Below are 22,845 nucleotides of genomic sequence, written 5' to 3' on the forward strand. Positions count from 1 at the left end.
CTCGAACGTATATAATATATCTATGCGACCTGAAATGTCGTCGTCTAAAGCGTATAACATACACACACCTATATATATATATATAAATGTGTGTACCTATAATAATTGTAGTCGTGCAGTTGCATAACGTTTCGACGAGAAAACGACGACGGTCCGTCGAGAACGGGAAAAAATGATTTCGCACCGACGTTTGTTCGCAGAAGACAAACAGCAGCCAAGTGGACCGAAATAATAATAATAATGAAAAGGGCTGATTACGATTGCTCGCGGGGAGCAAGTTCCCGCCGTTCGGGCTCATTCAAATTACACCAGGCAGAAAATTAGTCGCAGAGCGTATACATTATTATTTTTTATTATTATTAATATCGTCATCGTCGTACGTACATATTATATTATTAAACATATTGTGCAGCGTGTGTGCGGAGAAAGAAAAACTCGCGCACAATGGTCGACAATCTGTCAACCGGTGCCCGCCGTCACGACGACGACTACTATAGTAGCCCCGCTACACAAGTATTATGCCTATATAATATAGGTAATACTACCGCGCCGCCGTGATAATGTGTACACATTATAATATTATAATACCTGTTCTGCGCTCGTCAAGCTCATGTCAAAAAGCAGTTTAGAAGTATTTAACAACTGGTTCTCTCGTGCAGCACTCGCACAATTAGACTACGACAACTCGTTCTCGTAGACAGCCCTCGGCCTAATAGAGATTTATGAACCGTGAAAACGATCGGGACCGTTTCGAAAACGCCCTCCGCGAACTCGCGCGGCGGTGGAGGTGGCGGCGGATGACGAGGGGTACGCGTTATCCTCCTTCACGCACTACACAGCGCGCAGGTATTCACAGAGGACAGCAGCCGAGATGGCGTAGTTGCTGTGACGAAACAGTGTTCGGGGCGATACACAGAAAATATTATGCAAATAGCGTATGACGGAAGGTCTCCCGAGAGAAATAAAAAAAAAACCGGCCGCACCGACGACGACGACTCCGTCAAACGGGGTACACGCATAGGTGTAGGTTAGACGTGTAGAAGACGATCAGCTGGCGTATGTGTATATATGGGAGAAAATCTATCAATATTCTTATATTACATCACTATCGGGACACTTGACGACGACGACGTGTAACATAATATAAAACACAAATGCGAATAGGAAAAGCGCGCGAGATATTTTGCAGACGGCGATATCGTATCAAATATAATAATATTATTAGGAGGTATTATATACACGCACGAGACCGTAATATCGCATCGTTGTGCATTCGAAACACGTCCGGTGTAGATGCGCCTCTGTTCGCTTTTAGCATGTGTGTGTGTGTGTGTGTGTGTGTGTGTCGTATAAAAAGACGCGACAGAGGCCGGACCAATAAATCCATCAGTCGTTCGTACTACAGATAAACTCTTCAGCGTCGTCGTCCTTTCCTTCACGAGCGGCGACGGCGGCGGCAGCGCCATGCATCAATGTGTCAAGTCTCGCGCTGCACATGTCCCTCCACACTCCCCCCCCCCCCCGGACTAAAAGACAAATCCCCAGCCCGTGGTATTACACCACTCCTTCGCCGCCACGTCACTAGCGCGGTATTCAAATTCGTCACCGCCGCTAGAGCGGTGCAGTTGTAAATTATAATACATATACATATATATACACACACGACGACGTCGGTTCTACGATATTATATTAAAATAATATATTATTATTATTATACCTACACGCGTCTTGTGATTATTATAATATCGTTATTTAATGCGATTTTCACTCGTCCCACGATGACATTTTTAATATATTGTAATAATAATATCACCATCTCGCTGAACCTTTTTTGGCCACCGGTCCGACGACGAGCGCCAATCTCTTTTCGCGCACTCTAACGACCACAGCGCCGGCCGTATCCAGACGGACCAATGGATCGCGTCCGTCAACGCGTCCGCCGCAGCCAGACATCAAATCTCGTCGCGCAATAATAATAATAAATTATGATATCGCGTGCGTACGCGCGCTCGAGACGCCGAGTCGTTTTGGCCGATCGACGCGTCGTCGCGGCGGTCCGGAGCGTCTAAATTTAAAACTGTTTCGAGAAAGAGACGAATAAGAGATCTCAGTCTCCTATAAATTATACAGTATAATAATATATGTGCGTACTGCGCGCGATAATATAATATGCTGTGTACGGCGTCGGTCGCGAACAACGGCGGACCGAAGAGAATCCGTCACGATGAATAATTGCGTAATCCGTGACGACCATTCCGGACACACGAACGCGCAACCAAGAATTCCCGCAGCGTTCGCTGGAATCCGAAGGTCCTCCTCGCGGGGTTTTCGACATTTCAGCCTGCTACTGTCCCCGCACCGTAAATCATTATTTACGTTTCGGCGTACATATTATACTATAAACTATTTATTGTATGGGCCGGACGAGCTGTGTATCGATATAATATTATTATGTTTTATAATCGTTTTGGGGATAATATGACGCAACGACCCACCCCGTCTACACTGCACACACATGGACGACACCCTGCCGGCGCGTCAACGCTGTAGGTAAATCGAAGCTGATTCGGATTAGACGCGGTCAAAAAATGCGCAACAATCAATATAATATTATAGTCTTTTCTCATTTTTTTTTTTTTGACATTGCATGTCCGGCGATACGCACCAAGTACAATTTTTCTTAATATTCAATATAATATTATGCCTGCAATAATGTACCTATAATATTATAACAGTGGACACGTTAACGAAAACGCACAAACAAACAAACACGATGCGCGTATATTATATAAAATCACTCGGCCGACACTAAAATCGTACGCGACAAGCGAACTGTGGTGCGGCGGCAGTAACCCAATCCCGAATTAAAATTTCGTAGGACTCGTATAAGATATACGTACACAGGCGGACGTGACAAGGAGTGACAGGCGACGTCAGGCTTTCCACATGAAACGTTCGTAACGGATTTAATTTCAAAACCGAAAAAAAATTATTATACAGATTATTATTATTACGCATATATAAAAAGGTGGGTAGGTGTATATGTACTATGATATAATATTAAATTAGCCTTGCCTTGCCGAGCACTGTCTCGTCACTCGGTTGGGGAAGCACGTCACTCCGGACGACGACGGCGATACACACAAACACGTGAAAACAGGTTTTCGCTCTCTTGACCGCAACAGGTAAATAAATATATAATATGTAATCGACAAAAACCCATAAGAATTACACCGCACACACACACGCACACGAACTTACTACGTACGATGCATCACCGCGGAGAAAAAGGAAACCGGCATGATAAAATCATATTAGGTATATCCACCCGTCTCCGGAGTAGGTAATTACACGGCCAAAAAAAATATACAAAACCAACGAAACCCGGCACCGAAGCCGGATAAAACTTTCCAGGGGTGGCAGCGGCGGCGGTGGCGGCGACGGTCACGGCGCAGTCAGTATATTTAGGTGTGTGTATACAATTTTTTTAGCTTCTGCTGCAGGTGATTTCGGTGCGTAGGTACGGCGATCGGTCAGGGGTCGGCCGGGCGCGGCGGGAAAAAGGTCAGAGAGACGTAAGCGAGCGGCAGTAGCGGTGCCGGGGGATGACGGACGGACGGACGAGAACCGGGCGAGTGTGCCCCGCCACGGAGTGCGATCGAACGGAATTAGATTGAAAATCGCGCGCGCGAGTGTGAGTGTGTCGGCCCCGTTGTTATTTATTTCTCTTGAGGGGCATCCATCCATGTCTATCACTTGGCAGTAGCCGTGCGAAATGTCTGTTTATGTGGGCCCCGCGCGCCAGGTCCTCAGGGCATTCCCCCTGTTTCCTCCCCCCCTCTATCAACCACTAGACGAAAACGACGGTCGGAGGCTGCGAATATATATCCTTTACCCCCCCCCCCCCCGCAAAGGCCGGGAGAAATATAAAAACGCGTTACGTTGGTTTTTATTACTATATGTATCTATATATATATATATAGATAGGTATATACATTTCCTGTACGTGCGGCGGCGGCGGTGGCGACTGACGCGTTCTTCGGCCTCCCCTCCACGCCCGTATTATTCCCAACGAGTTTCCGCATTGACTTTTTAAGACGATTCGTATTTTTATTTATTTTTACAACTCTCTCCGCGGTGTATATATATACGGATTCTATTTCGTTTACCGATTGTTCGACCATATAGTATAGGGCGCGTAATAATGTTATATAACATAACATATTATTATAGTATATAGGCGCATGTGTTCACATCGGTCCGATGGTAATAAAACACGCTACAAACTGACTGCACACACGCTGACGAACCCATTCACCAATAATTCGTGTATACACAATACTTTATTAGTTGATAAAAAACAGAGGACCGACCGTCGAAAAAAATAAATCTCTACCACCCGCCCCGACGATGCATGCAATAGACCGTTTACAGTATATGTATCTTTTTACCACGTTTTCGGAGACCAACAAAGTATGGTTCGAAAAAAACACACACGTATATATTATATATATTATTATCGATCATTGAACGTCCGGCGGTCGATATCGGGGGCGGCGCGCGTGCACGAATAATAATAAAACAGTGAAACATGAAACGGATAAGACGAGACGAAGACCACGCAGACGGGTAAAATAAAATAAAATAAAAAATTACACGGTCACACGTTATCGTATTATTATATTGTCTGTACTTAGGTGGGTTTTTGACGCGACCAGTCGCCCGACAGAAATGGACCCCCAATAAAAGGCGCTATCTTCGAGTCCGTTGGTTTTTGACTCCACGGCGTACGAAGATTATTAACATATTATTATTATTATTGTAATGTGTTTGTGTTAGCGACGATATAGAAAAGGCACTCTACGTCGCCACAGCGATGAAGGACGTGTTTTCCCGAAAAAAAAATTAACATATTCGTCGGGGAGCGTTCGACGGAGGCGAAAAACGAAACCAGTTTCGGTGCCTCGGCCGAGATTTTTTTGACAGATTCTCGAAATCTCTGCCGAGGAAACGACGACGTAACACACAAACGCGTATACGTAGACGTTGCACTTGTGTCTTATCGGTGACCATTGTTCTGTACGTCAATCCCCTTCGAGTCGGAGGCGGCGACGGCGGCGGATATCGTGTTCCACCGGCGCGCGCGCGACTCTCTTCGGACATGAAACAATAATATTATTTATTTAAATGACGAAACACGGACGAAAACAAACCTGCTGCGGAGACGACGTGACGGTCTGCGCATACGAAAAAAACCTGCAGTAGGTCCAATTCCATAGAAATAATAATATTAACGCGCGTGCGTGCGTGTGTAAAACAAACGTCGACCTCTAGGAGTCCGGGAGTCGTCGTATATAAGCGCACATAAATTAAACCATAGCACGACATCGCATTATTATTATTATTATTATTACCTACATATTGTTTTCGAGTCTACGAGCAAACACAATAATATAATAATGATAGTAAAAACCACTCCGACGGCTTACCGAAATAATAATAATATTATAGACGCGGTGACAAGAGAAGTATAAGAGACAAGGCACCGTATATGACGACTATGACAGGTGTAGTATGCGTATATATCACGTAACCCACACACGGGTAGTATAATAATAATTGTGCAAACGATTGCGCCGATAAATAATATTATGTAGGTCCGAGCAATGCACATAATATATAATATAATATATACCTGTACCTATTCCACACGTAACATCGCGGATAGGTATTAAAATATTCGACGGACACTGAAATCGCGTTTTATTGGAAAAGTCTGCGACGTCAAACCACTATTTACACAATATATTAAAATGATTTATAATATTTCATACGACCGGCGCAGCTATAATATTATAATGTATGGTATTTTAATTCCGCAGTATACGTATATACAGAGCGAGTGCATTACACAACGCGCTCAGAGACGAATACAGAAAAAAAAACGTAAAACACCTGTAACACGTTTATACAGGGTGTGTGCGTGTGACAAACACCTATATAAATGGGATTTCGCCGTAAAATTGTCGGACGTTGTCGGCGACACGCCCCGTATATTACCACTCGATGTATAAACATATAAATAAATTTAGTTTGAAAAAAAATCACATATCGAAACCAGATTTGCGTGTGTGAGTGTCATGACAAGTGGGCGCTCTCCGTACAGATATTATAATATGCTGTGCCGCCGCCGCCGTGGCCCATTGCCGTCGAAAATAATAAATTATGCAATGATCGGATAAATTATTCGAAAAAAATTGCTTAAATCCAGCGAAATTCTTACAACAATACCGACCCGTAATCCTAATACAGTGTAGGCAAAGAAAACTAGACGGCGTAGAGTAACCCACCATAAACGCGTCGTCATATCGGACCGAATTGTCTCGCGACAAGAAGGGTCATATTATTATCGTCGCCGTCGCCATCGACATCATCGCATCATCATCATCATCATCTTATTATTATTATTATAGGTAGGTGAATATAATACCTACCTTTAAGACGTTGTATATAACTAGTATAGAGGTAAGTACGCGTATAGACGAAATTACAATTACGGCGACGGCGGTCTCGCGCGGGCGCCACAGTCTATTATTTAAAGCAATAAAAATCGGGCCAGTAAACATCGGGTTGAAATTCGTTTTTTTTTTCCGTTTTCTTCTGGCGGCAAGAACTGGCCGGAGACAATAAACTACACAGCACACACCTCCAAAATAATAACGACGTCCCCGACTACACGTATTATACATTATATGTTTGGGTGTAAGTACCTTAAGTAGCTATTATATATTATATCGAAATAATGTATCATCAACGTCGATTTCGGAAAACGATCGGAAAAAATATATTATGTTATAATACGCTCATACACTCGTCCTGCATGGGTACACGTCTAAATACCTGTATATACAGTGTGCGACTACACTACAGTATATTATTATTGTTATTATTATTATCATTATTATTATATATATATATATATTAAATATTATTATTATATAGGTTACGGTGGCAACGGTTCAGCCTGAAAATAATATAATAATAGTAATGCCATCCACACGTATAAGAACGAGGTCTCGTAAAAATATTAATGAAAATATCCCATTCTTGTAGCCGCCGCACGCCCTAGGTCTCCGGTATATAGAGCGTCCCCGCGCCGAGGGGTCGCCATTTAATTATACAGTAATAATATTTTATTATTGTTATTTCCTTAAAATCCCATTATGTTCAGCTTATTACTATTATATCGTCGTCGTTCTACTATCGTATAGATACTATCGGGTACAAACATTCTTCGGGAGACTATATTATTTTCATAATACACATTCACTGTATAACGAGAAGCTCGAACCTAACATCACTGGTTATTCAAAAATCTCATACATGGCTATTATACTATAGTATTATGTGAGTATCAGATTATATATTATGTGAGTGAGTCTGTGTGTGTGTTTTATCGGGCTAGATAACAAGCAACGAGCGTGCAGTCGATATACATGGCGCACGCATGATTTATATTGCCATCGTAACATTAACATAAGTCGAGTTATTTGTTAGACATTTTAAAAACGAATTTATTACGCATCGGCAACGTTTTCAAAAGAAAACCGGAGAGAGGAGCGCCAAAAATATAATGACAATATTGTAATACGTATTCGGGCATATTATTATATGCGTCTAATAACACAATATATTATTATATTATGTGCATTAGTAAATTGTATGTGTCATGAAACGCATATTATAATGGGTATTGGGTAGGTGCAGGGTATACACAAAATTGCGACGAAAATTATTTTTTTAACTGTTATTTCTGAGAAACATCGATGTAATCGAACGTCGACAGAAACATGTGACACAACTGCGACCGCACGTAGAGGAGACCTGATGAGATGGACAAAAAAATCACCAACGCACACACAAACCCCCATATAGGTAGTGCGTAAAGCGTATATGGAGAAAAAAAACTCGGGACGTCTGACGAATAGGACCCATTGTCTAATGACAACGAAAATAGAGATCTGGTGCGATCTACTAGGATATCATATAAATGATAAATATATATATAATAGCCGTGTTGCAGTGTGTGTGTGTGTGTGTGTGCCCATCCGTCCGGATAACATCTGTCTCCCATCGGAGACACTGCGCGTTCAATGCGGTGCTCACGACACGTATTTTAAAAGCCTAAACCAACCCCTGCACCCCGCGCCCCGACGTTTTCATTACCGGTATAACTATCATATATTATATATATAATATATTGTATTAGTTTCGGATTGACAGCGGTTTTTTTCCTACAAAGTCCCGTTTCTCGGTAGGTAGGTAGGTATATTATATCATATGTAAGTACCTACATATGTATTATTATTATGTTACAGTGGGGGGTATACGTGAAACGTTTTTTTTTTTTTTTTTTTGTGATTACTATTTCGTTAAGCAAACAAGTCTGACGGCGGCCGCGGCTGCGGCCGGGACAAATATAATAATTATTATTACACAATCGTAATTGCGCGATGACGAGACACCTGCGTGTGAAGGGAACACGTCATATTATATACATCATCGTACTACAGACGTACTGCAGGCTAATAAATTGATCTATGTGCCATGAGGATAATGTACACACCGGTAAACCAACCATTAGGTATAAACCGTGAGTATGGCGCGAAACTGATTTTTTTATATTACCTATTCGAAATTAAGACCACGACTCTATGTCAGTGTGTATGATATAATTTTCGTTTTACGACGATTTGTGTTTCCTGTAACCAGTATCTAAAATTATTAAAACTGAGAAAATGGCGTAGACAATTTTATGGCACGTTGTCGTCGGGTCTTCCGATCGGCCGACTACCAACAAATATTATAAGGTTATCGGAATCGTTGATTAAAGAATTCTATAAAATCTGACCCTTCGATCGAAATCTCGGTTCATATTTCATGTATAACGGGAGCCCAATTAAAACGTTTGCCCACTGGCCCATTGACTTACGGCATCGCGCTTATATGGTGCTTATAATAATAATAGTAATAATATGAAAACGAAAAGAGAAAACTTGTTTCTCTAATTAATTCAATCGACTGTTAATTTGAACGGATTATTTACATTTACAGCGACAACTGCTCCCCTCCCCGCACACCGCAACGCCACAAACGGATAGGAACCGCGGCCACCGGTACACGCGTACCCATATTACAATATATCTAAATATCTATGTACAAGTTGCGTCTGTGTATATATTATAATAATATTATACGCCGGTAGTCGGTACTAATTTATACATAATTTTATTATAACATTACGCGATACTACGAACGAAAATAGTACAAAAAAAAAAAAAACGATAAGCAAGTTACGTAATTATTTTTGGAAACGGTTTGGAAAAAACTCAACAACGTTATTAATTTAGATTCCAGGTAGGTACCTACTAAATAATTATTGTTATAATCGTTTTTCGTTTATTAGTGATTATTTCGGGTGCGTCGACGGACTATGCGCTGCTATACTGCTACCTACCAACAAACCGTAGCCAGTTTGACTATACGAAGGGCAGGCGGCGACGGGGCAGCGCACGCACGTTCAGCTGAAAAAATAACTGTCGTGTGTGTGTGTGTGTGTGCGTGTGTGTGCGGCGCGCGTGACATTGTACACCTAAGTTATATATTATTTCCTTTTTCTTCCCATTCTACTTCTTATTTTGACACCTGTATAAATGATGGAGGTCGGAAAGACGTACGGAGGACGTATTCGCAATATTTGTGTTGATGATAAAATAAACAAAGCGACGGCTGCGGTGTGGGCGCGCGGTGCACGACGAGGAACAGGCGGGAAAAAAAACGCGCCGCGAAAGGCCCATATTTTTTCGTCGTCCTTTGCAGCGGCGCGCGAGTGTCTTTTTATGTGTGCGAGTGTGCGACGAATGATTTATAGAAGTCGCCCGAGAATTGATGCGAGCAAACACCAGGAGTGGGCGACGACGAAATGTAGAAAGGGAGAAAAAAATGTGTCTTCCGAACGGTTTCCGAAAGCCAGTGATAATAGTTTTCGTTTGGTCGACTGTATATACACAATATATAATATACTGTATACATATAATATATATATATATATATATAATATAGGTACATATATATATATAGCCGTATAGGTATACTATATAGGTATATTGTGCGCGCACCATAATATAATAATAAATAATATACACACGTCGCGTAGGTATGTAACACCACATCGGCTCACCGGAATAATATGAATAAATATGATGCGATTTATTAAAAAGTGTGTGTAATGCGTAAAAACTTGAATCCCCAGGCTGTTATTTAATTTCTAGGAAACAAAATAAATAATAAACAAAGAAAAAACGTGATTGACGCAGAGTGACTGCCCGAAAATTCCTAATAAATAGTATAATATTATAATCGGTAAAACGTACGCGTATAAAATATTATTATAAGCGCGTCTTCCCGTACCAATACTTTTATATTTGTTTATTTCTCCCGGCGTAGCGATGTTATGTGTTCATTATTATTAGGTTTTTTTTTTCTATCAAAACCGGTCCTCGAGAAATTAGGCCAACGATTATGCATAATATATTATTATATTATGACTGTGATATCGTTGTCACGTTTTCGGAAAGCTATATAAACGCGTTAATATACGTATAGGAAATAGGAATTGATATAATATTATAATATTATATGTTACTGACTAATAAATACACACGCGTTTAGTGGAGAGATCGGATAGGAATATGTAAAAAAAAAAATAATAATAATAATAATAACAGTCTATCGATTATTCTGACTTATTGTTTGTTTTCATATCACTCGAGCGAGATTATTATCAATATTATATCATTGTTGTTATTATTTTTTTTTTCATCAAAACAACTCTTAACCGAGTTTCGCGCGCTTGTTGCACGACCGCCGAGGGTGGAGAAAATTTTGAATGGAACACGCGGCCACGTGAATATAAATTCCCCCGCGTAGAGGGCGGTGGTGGCATCGGTGGAGGATGTTGTTGCGCGAGGCTGTGTGTGTGCAAAATACATAGGTAGTGTATGTATGTGTATAATAGTGGAGTACGCGAGCCCTGGTAGTTGTGTGAATGAAACGCTGGCGGAGCGCCGGAGGAGTCCGACCAAAAATCCCAGAGGAATCTACCGTTGCACTTCCCCCCCCCCAAACCACCCCTTAACACACCACCCTCCCAGCCATGATTAAATACACCGTCTTAAGTATATTGTCGTCACGCGACAATATAATATAATGTACTATTACAACCTTATATTATTATAAAATAATGTATATTTAATTATATCAGAATTAGATATTGATATAGGCATTAGTCAAACACGAAACGGAACAAATTCCGTGCGCCTATATTATACGTTATAATTATTATTAATGTTATTGTTATTTCTTTAACGTTTCGATTTTCAATTGCGTGACAAAAAAATATGTGTGTCAAAAGTGTAAATATTCAACAGATGTGATCGTGTGTAGCCGCGGTGGCATTACAATAATAATATATCACAGTATAATATGTATAGTATTTAGACACACACGCAATATACATTACTACAGCGGATACACAAGTCCGAAATGATTGATGTGTAAAATGCGCAGAGATATGATTACAATAATGTAGCATAAAATGTCTACAATAACTAACAGACGGCCGGCGTGTCGCCTCATGATGTGTCCGGCACAATATTACTATATATTACAATATATAATATATTTCACGGCGTAGACAGGCACAACACACGTCTGTTCCGAGACACGTACCTAAATATAATGCACACAACACTTAATATTGTTGTACCTATCATAATAATAATTAATAACGTGGATCGATATTTCTTACACGTGATGTATATTTATCGGTATACCGCGTTATCGCAGGACTACTATAATGTATTGAATTTAAAATCCATTTCCCTCCAGTTTTCGGAATAGTATAGACATTTATCATATTATAATAATATAGTTCACGTGGTATGATCGAGCTCATCGGAGACGCCGTTTAGCGCGGAAAATAGCCAGAAAAAAGAACTCAGCTTTGATTATGCGGGTAAACTGTTTTGTTATCGACTGCACCGAACGCGGAAAAAGATATAAAAATTAAACTTATTATTATCATAATCCCTCGATTTCAAATAAATTAAATTTTTCTTACTTAGTGGTGATCAAATCGATTAAATACTTTATATTTTTATCAGAAACGGTGGCGCAAAACGAATAAACATGTGCGCGTGTATAGAGCGCAATCCATATGATATTATAATATAATAACATATTATACCTATCTAAAAATATAATAATAATTAACAATAGGTATATTACATATTATTATACAAACTGGCAGCGACGGCATAGTGTGCAAACGTACATTTTCTAATTTTTTTAATGATCGTCGCTGACCGGTGTGTAAAATGTGAACCGGGTGCAAACGCAATTTCTTTCTAAATTACCAAAAACGAATAGCGCAGGAGAAACAGAAACGAAAAAATAAAACCGTTTAATTCCCAGTTCTCCCCGTGTGCAATGTATATATAATATATTATGTATGGGTACACTCGTATTTAAGTATACGAGCTGCCACGAGTGTAATCGAGTTTTGATCGACCGCCTGGCCGCTCTCTCTTCCCGTACAATATGAAGTAGATATATAGGTAGGCAGGCATATTATATGTGTGTGTGTGTGCAGTAAACGCGTCCCCTCCGTCGTCGGTAGACATGTCAAAATCATTACGTCTAAAAGAGACGTCCGTGTGACACACACAATAATAATAATATAATAATAATAATGCTCGGCGGCGGTCTCTCCTATCTAATCTGTGTGCATGTGTGTGCGTGCGTACAAGGTAAGGTAACGCATCAATCAAACGCAGTGAGGCCGGCGCACGCGCACTCTCGCGCACTAAAGGCGAGAGGAGACGAAACGATAGCGGGGGTTAGCGTGTGTTGGAGAGAGACGAACATATTAATATGTATATAGGTACGAGTGGTGTGTCTCTGACGGCGCTTTCGTATTATATATAAATCGGTGTCAATCAACGTCGCGTTCCTTTTTTGTCTAAACTGTCATACGGGAAAACATCGTCTCCAGGCACATGTATTATATATACATATATATATATAGTACACACACTAGCGCAGTTACAACCCTTGGCCGCGACAGCAGCGAACAGACGACAAAACAATATACATATAGTACCTATACACGTAGTATGTCCTCCTTATCACCGAGTCCCCGTTATAAATACCTACACCGCCGAGGTCTATTATTTTATTATGAGGCTTAATCCATATACAATATATTATACTATTATGTATAATAGTAATACACAGGTAAGCGCGTTATTCTCTCTCCCCGTCACTATCGTCGCATAATAATAAAGTCGTTAAATATAAATACACACTATACAGTATATACACTATACATGTATGAAAGCGTTCGTTAATTTACACCACCGTTTCTAAATTATATAGACTCATATTATAGGTATTACTTGTGCTTATTCCATAACGTTTTAAATATTTTTGATATATATCCTCGACGGCCATATCGCGACTATAGTCTGAAAACAAATGAAGTCGTCTGCCGATTTTCGTACCCAACATATTTTATGCACATCGACGATTTCGCACAAGTTTCGGTCGGCCTTGTGTCGTGAGCGTGTGTGTAATAATATTGTTATTTATCATGTTGTATATTATACGATGTTATTAAAATGTACAAGTCGCTCTATATATTATAGAAATGACGTGATTATTAAATAAATCACATTTTATTATACGAATTATTATTATTCACATAAATATAATATCTTCACCACAGTCTTTATTAAAAATATTCAACTGACGTCCGAAAATATCATGCTATGATTAACGCGTTTAGTGAATGACGTATAATTTTACGTATAACTTTCCACCTAGTCACAGGCAAACATAATTTTATAAATCGGTTAAAATTAATTTAAAAAAAATTGTTGGTACAATTTTTTTAATATCGAATCCGATATCATTTAGTTGTTTTCTATAGATGAAAAATAAAAAGTATTGTTAGCTAATTACTACGGAAGAACGAATTCAACCCTAATTATAAATTTAATAACCATATTTAATTTTGACATAGACCAAACATATTATTATAATTAGACGTAGGTAAGTATTATGGGGATTGAGTAAATTAAAATAGAAAATCGATATTTCGGTGTTAAGTTTGTTTATAAAGATATTTCATATTGCGAACGGAAACTTATCGGTTACCATTAATTTATGTATATTTAGAATACCTATAAATATAAAATATTTTCTGTTTATGAGGGTTTAATTAAATAATTGATAATGATGTATTAAAATATGTCAAATATATTATAATAAAACGAAATTAAATTTCCAATATAACAGATTATCAAGTCATGCTACTATTATAGGTACATAATATTATAGTATACTGCGAGGCAATGCATATAATGTAAACATATAATTGATAATAAGCTACAGACAGGTGCAGCAAACCAAACCAAGGGTGCAGGTAATAATGAAAGACAAACTGTGGGTCAAAAATAATTTGTATACAAAAACGCACTATCTACATTCGGTTGCCTACTATACAAGCTCAATTACCACCGAACCACGATTGTTTGCGTTTTATATTTACGGAATTTATGACTATAAACTTGTACATCGAATTCTACCCAATATACTTGCAAGTTGTAGGTATAAATACGAAAATAAATATTGATCAAATGCAGTTTAAAGATAATTACCATTTACACTATATATAGCTACTATTTTAATATTACAAGCATTTTTATACTGACATAGTTTGTACATTTCTACCAATAGTCTACACGTTATATTATTATAGTTAAAGGCAAAATGTACTATTTACGATACGATTTCCTGGCCCCAAAATATTATATACTAACCTATAATTTATTGTTCTATTAGAGTAACTACAATTTTGGTCTGTGAGCAGGCCATACATTTTTTTGTGCATTTCTGTATGTAACATTTTCTTTATTTCCAACGATTAAAACAATTTTGGAATACGTCCAATAACCTATCTACACACTCGAGATTAAATATAAATGTAACGTGAAATGATGTAATTTCCGTGGCAAGTCGTCACAACGGCGGACACTGTAATATTTTATCGGGACGTATTATAAAACGAAAAACAACAAAATCGCACTAGAATCGAAAGACAAAAATTAAAAACGACCAGATAACATATTATACAAACCAACCACCGACGTCAGACCTTGACATATCATACCGGATTTTCTAATTTTATACGCACCAGCGATTAATTACTGTTTGAAAAATCAATATTTTCCGGATATACGTCCGCGAAGTAGCCTACATCATAATAATAGTAATAAGGTAATATTATATTTATTTTATATAGAGACACACCTAATATCACATTATGTACTTAAATATCTAGTAATGCATTGGCAGCGAGAGGGGGAACCATGTAGAGTGCGCTTCAGCGGTATCTACGAATTTCATATATACGCGATCGTCACGCGTGAACGTGAGCTCGACAGCATTCAAATAAACTTTCATAGTTCCATAAATCTTCGCAGAGTCAATGTTTGGCCCGCAGTTTTTCGACATACAAAAACGTATACCTATTGTATAGGTATACGCATGATATAGCTAAAAGAAGGGTGACATCGGCGACGACGACAACGTCAAATGGCTGATAAATGGCACACGTGTTTCACGTCCAATTCGCCGCTTTAAACACTCTACACACACATATTATACACACGCGCACCTTTTTTTCGGTCGTGCTACTACCTACTCTTTTCTTTCTCTCTTTTCAACCTCTGGCCTTCGGTGGAATTTCGTGTCATATTCTCGCAGCACCCTGCAGTCTCATCCTCCAGCGTCAAAAAACAAAACATTAAAAAAACCAATTGCAAGTGTATATATTATATGAATATGAATCGAACCGAAAAAAAACGATACATATATTTATTATGTACAAGTTACGCGCGCACTTGTAGATTTAGGCACCCGGAAAGGAGCAATAATCAAGCTTCATCGTGTTTATATACGCGCATTATATATAATATATATATACGTGTACGAGAGTGGTGTATACGTATTCTAACTATATATATACGGTGGCGTGCCCGTTTCATTTATCAGTGACAAGGAGAGAGATGCGCTTTACCCCCGGCTAGCCGCACACGCGGCGTCGAAAGCGGTGGCGGCGTTTCGCCCCTCGCGCGCGCCCTGCTCTGCCCGCGACGCCGCTCTGTTGCTGCCGCCTACACGGCAGTCTTCCCCCGCGGTATAGCTGGCGGCCGACCCGCCGAAACACGCTGCCGGCTGCAAAACACCGGCTCACCCATCAACAGGTCCCACTACAAAATCTCATACATGAAAATATACACTATATAATACATACTATATAATGCACTATGTAGGTCCTATCTACCATCAACACTACACGTACGAACACCCGAATATGCGTGTAATAAAATATTATAATAATAATAAGTAGACGTATCGTATATATATATCGGCGAACGTGTGTTGTTGTATGACGACTATTATATAATTGTAGTCCCGAAGAAGAACGCGTTTTGTATTTCTCGCCCGGGGAGGGGAAGAAAATAAGAGATCAAAAGGAGGCGCCGAAAAACGTGCGTGTTTACGGGAAAAAAGTGTTAAACGTGGTCGCGCGGTCATCATTAATAACGCGACGCCGCCGCCACGGTCCCTGCAAGTCATTGCGCGTATCTATATAAATATATATAATATTTATGTGTGTGATGTATACAGCAACCTGTGCCCAAAATTTACGACTCCTTTTTATACTATTATATGGTTTCCCTGTAATATATATATATATAGTACACCCACAAAACCCCCAACAGAGCCGCGAGGGTACCTATATAGATAGTGCACCAGGTGGAATTGCAATAGAAACCGATCTCTCGTCATCGTCCGCGAAGAATAAATAAAGTACCTAGGTATTATATAGTGTCCATAGGTAGAAACGACATAATACATAATGATGAAAAACTACATATAATATTCAAACACTGCGGATCACACGAAAAAAAAAAATCGCGGCTATAGATATCTAAAGATACACCTACATTTAGACGAACAGTAGGTGTTCTTATATTGTAGCGGCGACCTTTGAGAAATAATCCCTCATCTCGTAATCATAAATTATATGTACAATATACCTAAACAGTTATCGTTTGCAAACAATACCTTCGGGGACCTATAAAGGTATACCTACGTTTTACGATCGCGCACGTGATACGACCGAAGTAACAACAATTTTTCTGGGAAGGACGTAAAAAAAAATTGCGATTTTATACCAAAAATCAAATGGTTTTTTATTTCAACTAAATAATTTTGCTATAATCATTAATTAAGTATACCTATTTATGTAATTTATAAATTTTATCTGAAATGTATATTAATATTACATTCAATGGCTACAGATGCCGAGGACACCGGACAGTGTGCTTAATAAAAAAAAAATTCTATTCGTATACAGTATACTTATTAACCTATGATATAGCGCATCTCGTTAATTTTAAGAACGTCTAGTTTTTTTTTTTACTACGAGACAGGTTTTCTAAAAATGTATAATATTTGTGTAAAAAAAAGCATCAAAATAATATAATAGGTACTTAAATGTCTCAGGACTCTATTTCAACGATTTTTGGTTCGCACGACTAATTATGAGCTTTTGCGTGATAACACGGTGAGGTGACGAGAGATATACACCAAAATACTTATCATAATATTTGGCCATGTAAAAAATAGTAATTTTCCAGTAAGTACTTACATTTCATCCTTTTGGGGCAGTGTTGCTTCCTTCTGGTCATGATCGTGATGGAGTTACTTCGGTGTGGCGGCTTCTGCAATGTGCGGGATACTTCCTCCGGGCAAGACACGGTGGAGCGCGGGATACGCGACTTCCGAGTGCACGCGGAAGACGGAAATTCGCGTCTAATAATCACGAACAGCACTGATCATCGTCTGACATGACTCGTTTCGCGAGAATCAAAAACTTAAAAAAATATAACAAATTCGTACCGGTAACAATATATTTTATAATACAGACGGACGCGAGTAAACAGTCTCGAAAAACGAACACTAAATAATATTATTATATATTATTATTATGCGAAACGATCGACGTGAACAAAAAAAAATTTACAACAATAAACAGTATCGACTGCGGGTACGATATTATAAAAATTGCGAACACTTTCGTGAGACGTGTGTAATATTATATGGACGACTGACGGAACAATATAAAAATCGTCAACCGACAACAACGGCGACGCAGTGTGTGTCGGAGGCGGCGTCGGCGGCGGCGGTAGCGGCGGCGGCGTTAGTGGCGACGGAACCCTTGAAAAGCACAAAGACCACGGACGCGGACACGGCCATCACTGACTGACGGGTGTCAACAACGCGGGCCGACGACGACGGCGGTAACGCCGGTCGGAGCGCGCGGCCCGACGGTTGCCGAACGGGCCCGACCGTGACGTCACGGGCGGCCCGGGCGTGGTCTGGGCGGCATTCGGTGACGCCCACTCCGGGGTACGGGCACATAACTCATCCCCGCCCGCCACCGACCGTAGCCAGTACCGCTCCGGATCACTTTTTCGACCGGCGGCCGCCGATTTTCCTCCGCGACGGCGGCAAACGACGCCGCGCTGTGCCGCGCGGAAATCTTTCGGCCGCTCGTCGTCGTCGCCGCACGGTGCACGACACGTTATATTAATAATATAATAATATAATTTTTGTTATTATCAAAATTATTAAAATTCAATTAACGCTTATGATTTTTTTTTACCAGTTTCGTGTCTATGTAAACATTATAATCGCCACCCCATCGGTCATGCTATAGAATATTACCCATATATTATATAACGTTATTCAACTATATAACAATATTTAAAACCTCCCCGACCATATACGTGTTGTAGGCCATATACCTACGCCGTTGTTAGGTATATGTACCGATTTACAAATACTTCGTCTTTCTTTAAGATCGCGCGCCGAGTTCACAGCAATATGCGTGGTCTGTCGTGTAGTTTTTATTTTATTCTGATTGGCCGTTGTAATCGCATAATATGCAGTTATCATTCGCACTATATAGTTATATAACCGCATGCCAAGAGTTGTGATTTTCAGCTCAACTTTTGGACGTGACACGACAGATGACGTTGCAGCTGCAGATTGGTATACATAATATATAATATATATAGATAGGTATAATGTTGTACAACACTGCAGTATGTGTAATAATATATAGGTACCAATACATTATACAATACGTACCTACTAGCTCTGTCTGCGAGGCTTCCGAACAAACGCGAGAACCCGCTGATGATGGCTTCAAACACTGCAGCTTCCATGCCACAGCAGAAGTGGTGGCAGTATATATCAATCCGTTTTCTTCGTATATACGTGTAGGTATATACACAGAAATGCGCCAAAACGATTTATAGCTCGCGCCGTGCGGCATACGTGTGTGAGTGTGTGTGAATTAAAGGGCCCAAGAACATCTCAAACTCGTAAATTTTGTCCGTTTCTCTCTATATCGCCGAGCGCACCCATCGGCGGCTGCAATAAATAGAATAACGCGCTCGCGGACTGCTGCTGCGGCAGTGTGTATAATGTGTACAGTTTGTGTATGTGGGTATGTGTGTGTGTGTGTGTGTGTGTGTGTGTGTGTGTGTGTGTGTGTGTGTGTGTGTGTGTGTGTGCGTGTGTGTGTGCGTATAAACGACATTGTTTGGGGGCCAATTGAAATATATACATCGCAAACGTTGACAAAACAACTGCAAAAATGTGTGTCGATAAAAAAAAAAAATCTGTTTTTAAATCGATTGTAATCGCAAATATTCTCGTCGCACACGAGATATACGCCAGAGATTTTGTTTTTATGCGACTAGTCTTAAGGGGCGTGTAATTTTATTTTAAAAACAGTTCAGAATTTATTTTTTTACACGAAAATGTAGAGGTCATATTATTAGTATTCGACAAATAATTTATTACGAATCGTTAAATCTACAGATCAAACTTAATATTATAAAATATTTTATTAAAAATGATTACATAATATTATATATAGTACTGCAGAGTAATAAGTAATAACTGTATTAAACGCCTTCGTATAAAATTAAAAAGGCTGATGTCTATATATACTACTTATATACAGTCATCATTTTACATAGTATATACACATTACACCTGTGGATATAATATAATATATTATTTCCCTTCCTATACTTATTTTACTAGGTAGTAATTACATAGGTAAGGCGTACAAAATAAATATTTATAACAATATTTATTTATAAACATTTAGGTAAACGTACCTACTACCTATACATAGTACATATAGGTATATCTAATACAATATTACCTATATAATATATGTCACGTCAAGTACCTACCTATAAGTCTAATTTATCGAAGTTAAATTATTGACAATTATATACCTATATTTATCTATACAGACTGTTTGCCAGAATAATGTTTAAAAGCTATAATAAAATACCTGAAATACTTAATAACAATCTTGATCAATTAAATAATTACTAATTATAACTTTAGTGTCCACTTATTATAAAATAATTTATTAATTTCATATTCATTAATCATTATTAAGATAGGTATATGAATAAAATGAATCGATTATAAATCAATAACAAAAAATATGTAAATACAAGTAGGTACTTGCAATATCACTAATATGTAACTCTAATAACCTACCTTTATAAATTAAATATAGGTAGGTATTACTGTATTAGCTATAATAAGGTTTATTTTAAAATATTCTTAATGATTTTAATAATTTAATGAAATAGTAAAGGGAAAACATCTTTTATTGAAATTATAATTATACCATATAGGTACAATAAGTTATATTATAAATAATTAAAACCTATATAATATAGATACATTTAGAGTTTTAGACTGGCATAATACTGTCTATATAGGTAGGTATATGCAATTTACGAATGCCGAATTATAAGAGATTATAATTTTCAAAGAAAAAAGTTGACCAATAAACACTCTTTGGATTATTAACACAAGTATCATTAAAAATTATTAGTCCCTGTATAGTGTTCTATTTGTGCAAATTATATGTTTTTCTAATCTAATTAGAAAATAAACCAAAAATTAAAATAATATTTTTAAATGTTTTTTTACGCATATTATGATTACATTTCATCAGCATAATATTATACAAATAATAGCTAAATGAAAGTTTTTCTATGTATAAGGTACATCTATTATCATACCGCTACTTATCAACCAATAACGTTGTATTATATATTCACTCCAAGCAGAGGTGGCTTCAAAAAATGTACAATAATTACATGCATGTATCTATCATCTATGTATAATATGTTCCTACTTGATATATAATAATACTATATAATATGATATCTGTTTACAAAATATCTATAAGTTTGTATAAAACTTAATATCGGATCATCGGATCACTATTCGTTAAAAGTATTATGACAAATGATTAAATTATTTATTAGGTAATAGTTATGATGTTTCAGTCAGAATGACAGGAGACGGCTAGCGACGTAGGTATGTGAATGACAAAGAGTATGTGTAAAGTAAATCTTAAATATTTTTAAACGAAAATAATTCGGCAAGATTCGTTATTACATTAATAGTAACATTAATATTATATAACAGCCAACATAAAATAAGATGACCCCACAGTTGTTTAAGTACATATTTTAGTATCTTTGGTTACATTTTAAGCAATGTCACAATTTACAATGTATACCACCTATAGTACCATTATAATATAATAATAGGACATATTATTTAGATACAATGCGTAAAAGTACAGTTAGGTTCGCCATTTACACAAACACATTTTATTGTTAAAAAAATATTACACAGGTAGGTTATGCCATTCACACAGTACGTACCCAAAATATAAGTCATTCGTCATTGTAATCATTTTGTGATTCTTATAATAAGATTTTATTATGTACCTATAGGACAATATAACAGTTGTTATATTATTATATTTTTTACGGATTTAAAAATATAGACCGTTTCTGGGATGGCAATGTTAATATAATATATATATATATAATCATATTATACCTATTACTACATGTCTATATATTATTATATATTCGAAATGTAAAGTTTTTTTACTAGTTATTAAAGTAGGTTCACAGTAAGTATATCCATAGAATATACGCGTCTTGTCTAATGTGCACTCAAACGTCAAGAATAAATGACCATATTATGTATAAAATACATCATAATACCTATAACTTTTGCATCGCGCATGTATGTGAAAATAATTATTGATTGAAGGTCTTGTTAAATCGAAATAATGTACATAATAATATTATAAGTAAAAATAATATGTGCCGTGCATAATATACACAGAAAGAGTATAATAAATTTAGGTATATTCAAAAAATTATCAATGAGACTTAATTCGTACAGATTTCCCAGAATTCGAATTCGCCGTTAAAACTGCGTCTTACTGCGTTTCAAAATAGACAGACTTTTATGCCGTGTGTGTATATTATAATAATATACTGAACGCTCTGGCACATTATATTATACGCTTCATACCGACATACGGTCATCGAGGAATCTATAAAAAAAAATAAAACGGTCATTGATGTCAATTCGAAAGCATTGACTGCTGCACGATGCTACCATATATTATAATAATATAATATGTGACGAGTGTGATGCCCCGCCGAAATGACCTTCTCCGTCGTCATGTGTCTTTTCGTTTTGTACTTCGTATACATAGGTACCTATAATATTATT

General features: G+C 37.9%; 1 protein-coding gene across 1 annotated transcript in view; it reads right to left on the reverse strand.

The window, feature by feature from the left end:
• Positions 1 to 18,447, reverse strand: part of LOC132951693 (protein tiptop-like) — a 63,620-nt gene extending 45,173 nt beyond the window's left edge. Inside the window, exon 1 of the mRNA XM_061023569.1 lies at positions 17,843 to 18,447. Coding sequence (XP_060879552.1) covers positions 17,843 to 17,882 — 40 coding nt within the window. The 5' untranslated portion in view covers positions 17,883 to 18,447. The remainder of the gene's footprint in view (positions 1 to 17,842) is intronic.
• Positions 18,448 to 22,845: the final 4,398 nt, after the last annotated feature.

This window comes from Metopolophium dirhodum, chromosome 9, assembly GCF_019925205.1.
Source record: "Metopolophium dirhodum isolate CAU chromosome 9, ASM1992520v1, whole genome shotgun sequence".
In the NCBI taxonomy this organism is placed as follows: Eukaryota; Metazoa; Arthropoda; class Insecta; order Hemiptera; family Aphididae; genus Metopolophium; species Metopolophium dirhodum.